The 11,305-nt window shown below is 38.8% G+C and overlaps 1 protein-coding gene across 2 annotated transcripts in view; it reads right to left on the bottom strand.

Moving 5' to 3' along the window:
• Positions 1-11,305, bottom strand: part of LOC101857740 (ATP-binding cassette sub-family E member 1) — a 40,366-nt gene that overhangs the window by 18,933 nt on the left and 10,128 nt on the right. For both annotated transcript variants that reach the window (XM_005105362.3, XM_005105363.3), the window contains exons 2-7: positions 9,957-10,105; positions 7,241-7,326; positions 6,805-6,902; positions 3,094-3,211; positions 1,471-1,608; positions 79-148 (exon numbers count right to left, since the gene is read on the bottom strand). In XM_005105362.3, coding sequence (XP_005105419.2) covers positions 79-148; positions 1,471-1,608; positions 3,094-3,211; positions 6,805-6,902; positions 7,241-7,326; positions 9,957-10,092 — 646 coding nt within the window. In that variant the 5' untranslated portion in view covers positions 10,093-10,105. The remainder of the gene's footprint in view (positions 1-78; positions 149-1,470; positions 1,609-3,093; positions 3,212-6,804; positions 6,903-7,240; positions 7,327-9,956; positions 10,106-11,305) is intronic.

The following is an 11,305-nucleotide window of genomic DNA, read 5'->3' on the forward strand; positions in this document are numbered from 1 at the left end:
GTGGAAGCACTGATACTATTAGAATAATTTTAACACAAATCAGGAACCCCCCAAAGTTGAAAAAAAAAAAAGAATAACCTAGCTGTCTGCAGACTTCCATCTGGTTTTTCAGTTCATCTTTTTTGTCCAGTAATTGTTGTACTGCACCCTGAAGAATAAAATTTAAAAAATTCCATACATTCAAATTGTATTTTGTTCAAATAGCAATACAAAAAGAAAATTAAATAATGCCTGATGGACCTCATACAGAAAAATAATCCACAGTAACTATTCAGAATGTGAACAGCAAATGGTTTTTAATCATAGGCCTCAGGACTTACTACCGCTAACTCAACTCTTGTGCCAAGATTACCTGATCTCTTAGGTAAATGAAAAGGAAAAGGAAAGACACAGACCACTCTTCTCAGCAGTCAGTGGGGACTTTTTATTTCAATAAAAAGAAGCGCACTGATGTGATAACAGACATTCTGTGGTAGGAAAAGAATAAACAAAAAACAGGGACATTATAGAGAAATAGGATGAACCAATTGGACCAATATTCGGCTAGTAACAGACCAAAATGTGTCACTACGCGGTGGAATCAGGCACTCATCATTCGGCATATGCCGTTATTGGTGTCGTCTTAAAAGGTTGCTCATTTGCCTTGCTTTCGATGTAAAAAATAAATATCTAGAACAGATGTCAAGATGCGATTAAAGGAGGTGGGGTATCCTGGTTTGAGAAGTAGAATTAGCGAGAAAATGGTCGCAAAAGTTTGGTGACCTTCATAATGATTCATAGCTTAAAAGTCCTTGAAAACTGCAAATTCACATTTTTGGGTGCCTTTTAACTCTTTGATCTCCGACTATGCCGGGTCCCTTTTTTGGTACTAAATCAAAACAAGAGAACCTACTGTGATAGTTCTTCATCCAATGAATGAACTCCCGATAAAAGGGACCCGTTTTCAGCAATTACCCCAAAGTAATTTGATGCTGATGTCGTCGTAAAGGACTGTGTCCGAGCCGCTGTCAGAGGCTTGCTGGAGATAAAGAGTTAATCAATTCTCCACAAAATCTTCATATAAAAGTGTTCTTAAATTGATTTACCAGGTGTTGAGCCAAAAAACAAAAAGTTCATTATTTTGACGTGCGCCTGATTTCACCATGATGCCTCATAAATTATATTGAAAGAAAGCAGAAGAGGCACACAATAAAAAACCACCACACAAACCAAGCCATACGAGAATCTGACAACAAGGGGTGAATGTTTACAATAGAGAGAGCTGTATAAATTCAATATATGTATGTGCGCATAGACATGAGAACATACAGAGCAGAGGCCAATGACAGGAAGCTGAGACCTCATACAAGAAAATTATCCACAGTGACTTATTCAGAATGTGAACAGCAATGGTTTTTAATCACAGGTCTCAATTAATAAGATGCTGATAAACATATAAATTTCATGCATTCAACATCGCTGACAAAGTACCTTCACAGCTTTTGGGATCTGGTCAACATACTGGGGTTTGATTAAAGCCTTCAGGTCATCTTCAAGAATTTTTGTGAAAAAGTTCTGAAGTTCCGAACCCCTGAAATAGGCCAGGATCTCTGTCCAGTCGGGAGGATCCTGAAAGGGGAAGAGAAACATGCCATTTCAGTTTTCCAAGTTTTTTTGGGAGGGCGAAATGAGATGATGACTAGTGCGCAGTTCACAGGTCATAAAAACCCTACAAAAGTATATATTTTCTGAAAGATAATTGAATGAACTTTTATATTTTGCCATTGAACACATGATTTGATTTAATTTTCAAGGGGTTATGTAACTTTGAAGTCCAAGATGGCTGACATAAAAAAATGTACATGCTCATTAGCATATTCACCAATCTAATGCATTTCCTGTTATAAAAAATGTGAGATAGCAGAAATATGGGTTTTTCAATTACCTTTCAGAAAATGTATAGTTTTATAGGTTTGAGAAGAACAGGTAATGAGTTATGACTGTTTCAATTTGTCATGTGGTCTGTTTCGAGCGCAGCTGATACTCGCTAATTTCATACCATACTCAACATAAAAACACTGTAACCATGTGGTTTTCAGCAATCTGCTGGTAGTCTGTAATAATTAGTATAGCAAAAGAAACCTACTTTACTCTATAGCTCTCCTTTTTCTGCCCCTATTAAACTCCCAAAGTAGTAGAATCTAGTGTTCCATTTGAAAGAGAAGTTGGGGCAGGATGAGAACTGGTACATGTATCCCCATTGTCTGTCAGATCTAATCCCAATCTTGACTGAACACCAATAAATCCACCACTAACAGTGTCTGAATTACTTTCTCTAGTCAATTCACTTTCAAATGTATCCAAAAAAGATCGATTTTTGGCCATTTTAGACCCACACAAGTGATAGATCTACACTGGCATTAGTGGCTTGTGACCTGATCAACAAGCTTTCAAAACATCCCTCTGTTTTGAAAGTAAAATATTCTTCTCCTAAGCCAGAATTGTAGAAATATTCTGATTGGTTGGAGATTAGCATTTTAGCCAATCAGAAATCACTTTAGGAAGCCCCAAATATTTAGTTGGAAGGCAGAAGCAGCAGTTTACTATATGGTCCTATGAGATCGGCCCTGCCAGTTTTATGGCAGGAAATGGGCCGATCTAATCGGTCCTTGCCAGAGTTAGGGTTAAAAACCACTTTTTGAATGCACACCCCGGATCACTAAAATAAATTTTCAGTAACTTTCAGTAACCCAGCCAACAAATTGCTCTTTTTGAAACACCACCTGGCTCCCACATTTCAATGCAAGCATGTCGATTTCACCCCACAGCTGTCTAGACATCTCCAGGTGCTCCACCCAAGTCTCGAAAATTACTCACCCCGTTTCTTAGATGTATATTTAAGTGTGGTGTTGAGAAAAATATGCAAACTTTTTAATGTATTAAGTGCTTGCTGTAATAAAGAGGCAGATAGATTCTGTTGGTCATCCAACTTTTAGACCAGTATGCAAAGATAGGAGAAGACTGAACAGAGCCATTTCTTTTTACCTTGTTTTAACCGCGGTCAGACAAAAGTGTACATGCTATAACAGACTTTAACACAAATCCTAAACCTACAGTGAAACGGCCCAAGTTAGGTTTCTGCTTTCCAGCCAGGATTTTCAGGGCTGTCGACTTTCCAATACCGTTTGTTCCAACCAGACCAAGAACTTCACCAGGTCTCGGAGTGGGTAACCTAGAAAGAGGAACAAAAATAAACATTTTCATGAAATTCCCTTCACGCATTAAGTTATTTTTAAACAATTTACTGATCAACTGACTACGAAAGTACTGGTTACCAATGCCATTTGCAATCAATTTCAATTAGTTTTGACATTAGTCAGCAAGTCATCCCACTTTATTGTGTAATTAATAACACAAAACATCATACAAACCTATTATTGTGAGAGAACACAAAATGTACTCAGAACCAGGTTCTTTTTCATTAAAATCAATCAAAATAACCCTGATTCGCTCATTTCCCTACAGAAAATAAAGCTTTTATTTATTCATGGAGACAATCCATAGCACCTGCATCGAGAACCGTTAATTGATTTTAGCCTACTGTCTACAGTTTCTTATGTGACCAACCAGCAGCCTTGTTTCATACCAACACACTTAAAATGTTTTGTTGGCATGTGCACATCTTAGCACGTGTTGGGGTCGGATGGGCGGCGAGCATATGTGTAACTGTGAATGTGTGTCTTGGGGGGGGGGGGGGGGGAACCACCCTAGCAGTCCAGGCACAGAACGTCAGTAAAGACAAAAACGCATCAATCATTTTTTCGCTGGCTATAGATCAGTATTACAGCAATAAGCTAGTTTAAACATAGATCTATATAATGAATTGTGCTGCTCTGTGAAATTAAACGTTCCCATTTGATAGACTCTAGATAGACTTCATTTTATTTTCCTGGAATTTTCCAGCATTTCTTGAATATATGGCATCAAAGAAATGAAAATGCCTCTCCAAGAAAGAAAACTACTTTCGATAAAAGTCGAAAAGGGGCAAAAAAACAAACAACAACAAAACAAAACAAGTCTTTAAGGGTATCATACCACCTGTTACGTCCCTATACATTACTCGCTCGTTGACTGATTATCTACACAAAAACCCCATGTTTGCTCTAACAAACACTTGATTCAACGATATTGAAGGTCAGGGCTGACAAATTTGTTGAATCAAAAGTTTCACTGTATTAATTACTTTTCCAGCAGTATCAAACATATTGTCGACACGCTTGTCAAATGCCCTAAGCCCATGTTATCGGAGGTAAAATTAGCGACTTCCAAAGCTGCAGTATCCTTGGAAAGGGAGGGCGAGAGAAAGAGATGAATTAGGGAGAGAGAGACACAGAGAGAGAGTCAAATAATTTAGGAACCTGTATTTTTGTACGCAAGGAGTACTTTATTACAGGAAACGCACTACATCCATAAGTCTTGTGATTTTGAGAAAATAAAATTTCACAGATGCTTTGAAGGGTGAGCTATTCATGTTGAATATCGCTGTCAAATATTTTTTTAAAACATGTAAGTCCATTATTCAACATTTGCTAATGATTCACGGTACGGGCCAATGAGCGCGCGTGTTTTTTCAGACAGGGCAATGCAATGCCACGACATCATGTCCCCATTCATAATGCTCCGAATTTCGAATAGGGACATAGGAGCTTATTGCGACAGCTTATTTCATGCAGAGTAACAATTGCTGCGTTTCAAGAGTCAAGTGCCCTGTCTTAAGCTATTCATGGTACAACCAGTGAATATTGAATAGTTATGAAAACTCTTTGCACAGCATTCATATGGTTGTGCTCCGAATAGAGCATTGATCATGAACGTTGAATAGTGAAGTTGAATGGACACAGCTCTAATATAAATGTAATCTGTTATCATGATTAAAATTACATAAAACCCAACTACAATGAGGCAAATCTATTATATAGCAATGACCACGAAAAACGTTTTTTTGACAGAAAGTGTTTGCAAATAGGTGCATTTTGTAGCTGTATCTTCACAGAGCATGGAACTTTTTGAATTTTTGAAATCCATTAATAAACAAAAATGTTACAAATTTTTTAATCAATTAATTTTTGGTACACTTATATAATGAAAACCCCCCCCAAAATATGGGACGTTCTTAGGTGGGTTTTGAGACAATATTCGTTATAACTCGCTCATTTCTAGGAGTATTTAAATGAAACTTGGCAACCCAGTACATTTTCTAGTGCAGAATCTAGTCCTGTTTTCAGATTTTTCACAGCTATCCTACTTTTTGAGTTATGAAGACGTTTATAGGTAAAAATGTGGCGGTTTTCAGTGCTTTTTGAGACAATATTTGTCATAGCTCACCTATTTTTTGGAGTATGTAAATGAAACTTGGCAGTCTAATCCTAGTACAGTTTTTAATGTAAAATCTACTCATGCTGTCAGATTTTTAATATCCATCATACTTTTTGAGTTGTAAAGACATTAACAGGTAAAAAAGTGGCGTTCTTGACAGATTTACAAAGATTATCAGTCATATCTTCTCCCAAAGTCATGATATTTAAACGGAACTTGGGAACATAAGAGGTTCCTCCTTGCCAAGCAAGGCTCTTGATCAATTTGTCACAAAAATGTAAGTAGAGAACTGGATTTATTAGTCTAATAAATCCAGTTCTCTACTAGTAAAAGCATGCATACTTTGTAATAGAAAATAAGATCGTCTCAGTGTATATCCATTGTTTGTCAATGTCCTATTGTGTGGTAGATTAAGATGCATTTAGATAATATAGTTTACAAGTCATGGGAATACTTCGCATGTGTAGGCTACAACTCATACTATAAATGTAACATATTTACCCCCCTCCCCACACTTCTCTCTCTCTCTCTCTCTCTCACACGCGCACGCACCCACACGTGAACGATAACAATGAATAAACGGGACTATCTTCCCAGACTGGACTAAATAAGTACCGTACTCTTTAAAAACAATCTTAATGCCTCACTTTTCCAAACAGAGTACACAGGACGAGTCCAAGTGTATGCTTTCCTCAGAGGGGGGAATAGGCTTTCATAACGCAAGCACAATGCCATACCACTTCTCAAGATGTTTGCTTTTCTGTTTCTATTCTTCTGTCATGCAATCAAGCAAATAAAAATGACTACATCTTCTATTGTATTGCGACTAAAATGCAAGTTATCAAGGCCCCGTTTAGTTTTCAAGTATCCTTCCCCCTCTTTTCCGGTTCACATAAGCGGGACCTCGTTTGAAGCGCTCGATGGCTGATGACGTCACTCAGTGGAAATTTCCCAGCCGCCGGTCGTTCCACCCAGCACGCGCAAATGGCAATGTCGCTTTTTCCCTTAGTTACTCCCACATTTTTAAAGATTACGCAAAAACCGCTAAACACAGAAGCATGAAATTTTAAGGGAATAAAGAAAAATGGTGTACAATGTATCAGTCAGTTTGACAAATCACAGCTCCGAAAAATCTTCAAAGCGCACCTCATCAACCACTTTCGCAAACGTTTTCGACTGCTTCTAGGATGGGTCCAATGTTGTCAAACTGCATACTGCGAGATTGACCTCTTTTCTGATTGGCTGCCAAATTTCATTCATATCCATTCACGAGAAGCGGCGTGAGAGCAAGTTGAAGACAACAACCTTTGTGTTAGTGCGTCCCACGAAACACCCCTGCGGCGGGGGCCAAAAATGGGCAGATCAAAACGCGCTCTGTGGGCATTGCTATATTATACCCACACTAAAACTTGCAGAGATATAAAGGGACTAACCAGATCAAAGACTAACCTGTGCAATTTGAAAGAGTTGGCACTGTAACGATGGGTTGTGTCCCTCTGAAGGTTACTAGGCAGATTAATAATAGTGATAGCTTCAAAAGGGCATTTCTGTGGAAAATAAGAGAATGAACTTTTACTGCCACTAGTCAGCAACGCAAAACCTGGATAATACTAACAGAATGTCTTTTAGAAGGTGAGCAAACCAGAAGAAAACCTCCTAAAAGTTGGTCCGAAGAATGATTTCAGTCAGAATCTGATTTTTCTGTTATACTGTGTAATTATTTCACACTGAAAATCGATAACCGATGTATTCACGACCATCTGGTCAAAACCAGTACAATTTCTAGTAACCTCAAAATAAACAGGAAATCCTCTCCATGATCATATATTTCACACAGCAAACTGTAACTGTTCCACGTTTAATTTAAAAAAAATAAAATGCTAACCTTGGAGCAAATACCACAGCCAATGCAGAGTTCCTCAGAGATGAAGGCTATTTTATCGGTGGGAGTGACTTCAATACACAGTTTTCCTGTGAAACAAAAGGTAAAAACCATTGGCTCATGTTTTGGCAAAAGACAAACACCCCCCCCGGAAAGGAAACCATAATACTGCAGCCATTTTCACTGCATGTGCAACAGTCCTAGAAGTTAAAAAAGTATACAATCAGGGTGCCCAATCAATTGTGCGAAGTGTATCAAACTTCATAGGGTTAAACAATATATTACCCGGGTAAGCATACCTGCCAACATTGCCTGGGCCAAAATCTGTAGTTGACACAAATTTTTGTCCAAAAATCTGTAGTAGGCTATATTACCACTTGCCGCATACTTAATTGGGGACCCGCATTAATATTTTGACCCACACATACATGAGTGTGTTTGCGACTTCAAAGAAATGTAGAAAATGACAAAGAGCAAAAAACCAAAATTAGCAATTACAATGAAAAATTACATTTTTATCCAGCTTAAATGAAAGAAGAGTAAATTCTAAGAACTGTTGTTTATTAATTTTAAAAATCCATTGATAAATTTAAAAAGTTAGTGGGATTTTTTGTTTCAAAATTTTGGGGGGGACTTTTACATTGGAAAGTATTGCCAAAAAGTGGGGCTTTTTAAAATGTATTTTGAGGTAGAACTGTTCATAAGTCAGTAAGGAACTGAAGTATATAAGTATATGAATGAAAATCTGCATCTCAGTGTGATTTTTAGTGCATAAATCTAGTTCTGCTATCACTTTTTCAAAGTCTATCTTTGGATGTAATATTAATTTTGCAGGAAAATATGTTGAATTGCGTGACATCGCTTGAACTGTGGCCGATCACCCCTCTACACCTTAAGCCCCACTTAGACGTACAGTTCGCTGATCGACAAACTGTAGGATATCGAGAGGATGGCCGGCATCCCGTCAACTTCACATGGAAACTGAGCAATTCTCTCGATATCGAAGGGTTTTCCGTCCAACCACCAGATATCTGGCGACGCCAGATATTTACCGGCTGGCGAACCGAAGCAGTGACGACGAGGGAGCGGCTTCTTTGATGTTACCCCAGGCGTAGTTGAAAATACATTCCAAAAATTTCCTAAATATTCGTCAAATCAAAAAAATAATAAGATTTTCATGACCAGCGACCCAAAATTAGTTAAATTCACGCGGGGAGCGCAATTTAATACCGGATCACCAAGTTAAATTATGTTTGTGTGTTTGCTTTTGAATTACCATTCGCCAGCCCCTTCACTTTCAAAAGTGAAGGCAAAAAAATGTACTGCGTGGTGTGTAGTATACTGCCGAGATGTGTTGGAGTAAGCTGAGTTCTAGTACAATGTCCGTGTGGAATAACAAGGAATCTGGGCGTCTTTTCAACAGTTCCCACCCCGCTTATTTGGACCTAGAGATCTGATCTAGATCTAGATCAGAAGTTATGTTTGATGCGCGGCGAGCGAGAGATATCAAACCTAACGGCAAAACATCAAATCATGGTAAAGTGCCCCCCCTTCACATTCTTATTAGATTTCTAGCTGTCCCCCTGAAACACTCTTGGGACCAAAACCGACGAATAGTAATTGGAGGGGAGGTGGCTACTGAAAAAGTAAACTATTCTACAGTTCATCGAACATTATCGAACGATGCCAGTATTGTGGAAATAGAATATTTGTGTGTGTAGGTACTTCTTTTTAATAGCCATTCTTTAGCCCAGATGGTCCAGTTTCTAGATTTGTATTTGGATTTGAGAACAAAAAATGCTGCCAAATCATCCATGTAGCTTGCTTCAGCTATTGTTGACGTTTTTTACCTAGATCTAGCTACAACAGTCCAAGGACGGATAAAAAACTGTACGTCTAAGCGGAACTTCTCTCGTCGACAAACTTTCAGTTTACCGATGACACAGATCGAGCGTCCGTCGGTTAAACTGTCAGTTCGTCGATCAGCGAACTGTACGTCTAAATGGGCCTTTAGCAAAGCAGTATCGGGAAAACCCGCAATGACATCATTGGTAACCTGTTTAGTTTTAGCAGTTTTAACATTGTATTACTGTAACTCTCTGGTTTTAGGCAGTCAATAACATGCCGCCTTGCTATCACGCGCCTCTTGCATGCCGGCAACTCACGTGTTGGTTCCGTGATCTAGTTTCCAGCTCTAGTGTTTTATCAAAGGATGGGTGGTAATTCAAAATTGGTACGTAAAGTGTAGGCCTACTACACACAAAGATTTGAAAATTTACAGCAATAAAGAAGACGTGGGGCGCTTGGCGGTGGCTTATCTCTCAAAATCGGTGGATCGGCAGTTTGACGAAAAAAGTCGGTAATATACTGATTTTTTCTGTAGGGTCGGCAGGTATGAGTAAGGCTTTACGTAAAATAACACCAACAGATAATACACCATATAGTTATCACAACTTCAGAGTATAACATGCACCCCAACAACAAGCAACATACAGCATGCATATATATATATAGCAAACAGATTTTCGGGTCCAAAAATTTTCTAACATAGGTTCTTTGAATTATAAGATATGTTCACAGAGAAATTCATAACAAAAACATTTCCGCATCCCGTGGATTTTGCTATGCCTGTGCTGGACTGTACAATTATAAAATCAATTTAACGCAAAAGTAAGTATTACTATTACCATAGCAGTGAAGGTAAAATATTTGAACTTACCCATTCTAACCACAGGACAGAACTTCTTACATTCCTGTCGGCATCTCTTGGGCTTACATTTATCAGTGCTGACAATGGCAATCCTTGTGAGCACATCATTTGCCTCTTCTGTCTTGTTCTTTTTATTCTTGGACATCTTGCCGTATTTTCTGTAATGAATAATTTTAAACAATATAAAAATTAATAATCCTACTGAAGATTCCATAATAAGAATTGTACAAAGTCCCTCCATTTTAAAAATCAAAGGTTAACATTTTCCACTTGATTAAGATTTGATTAAGATTTAAAAAGCCAAGTACAAAGAAGGGGGAACATGTAGACAATTTCTACTGCCCCTACTCTTAAATGGGCTCAGCATAGCTGTCTCCCAGTCTGGAATGGAATATTCGTTTACATTTGGCTGGAAAAAATTCATTCAATAATAATGTAACAAGCGTCTTGTCGGGCTCGACATCGTGACCGGTCAGTGAACCTGTACTTTCGCATCACATTATGAGTACCAGCGATCTTTCGGGTCACCAAAGTTCATTCAACTTGTACGCTGCGCGAAGTATAGGGCTCCGGAATAGGGGGATTATTGATTTTTTTAAAAGGTACAGTCGAGGGGAGGGGTGGGGTTGAAGGCAACATAGGATGACAAAAACTGAACTTGGAAGCAACTCTTAGTATTTAGAATTTTGATTATTACTGGTACTAGAGCTTCCTACTACGGAAAAGCGTGCATTGGTGTAAGCCCTGTACGGAATTGGGAACCGTCATGCTCATACCTAGTAAGCCGCGTTTTTTAACCAAAAGGTCCGCGTTTCATTGGATGGGTGATAGTCAAGGATCCCCTTGTTTCATTGTCCTTTGCTTTAAGAGAGGTATGAACTCATCAAGAGCATACGTTTTTAATTCTCTCTCTCTCTCTGTTTTCTGTGTCTCGTTCTCTCTCTCGTGATAGTATTACATGTTTTGTAAACATCTATATTTTAGCTTTCTGCTCCAGATTCGCAGATTTTCAGTGTCACTTCACTTTGCTCTCCCTTAGGAAAGATGACAAGGGGTAGATTGGGGTCATTCTTTTAAATTTACATTCCGCTCACAACACACAAAAAGCGGAGTGAAAAAGGAAAAAGGTCAAGGTCATGAAGGGAGCGACGCAGTTACCGTGCACCTAGCTCAAGCCCCCCCCCCCCCCACAACAAAATACCCAGTTATCGGTCCTGAGAAAAGAGTGCGCGGGCAAATGTATCGGGTATGAGAACCTTCGATTGCCGGGTAAAAAGTAGATGTTAATGTATTAGAACGGTGAAAGGGGCCATACCAGCCGTGAGATCCTAGGTGGAAGCCCCTCCCCCCCCCCCCAA

The sequence above is a fragment of the Aplysia californica genome, unplaced genomic scaffold (genome assembly GCF_000002075.1).
Source record: "Aplysia californica isolate F4 #8 unplaced genomic scaffold, AplCal3.0 scaffold00467, whole genome shotgun sequence".
Taxonomy (NCBI): Eukaryota; Metazoa; Mollusca; class Gastropoda; order Aplysiida; family Aplysiidae; genus Aplysia; species Aplysia californica.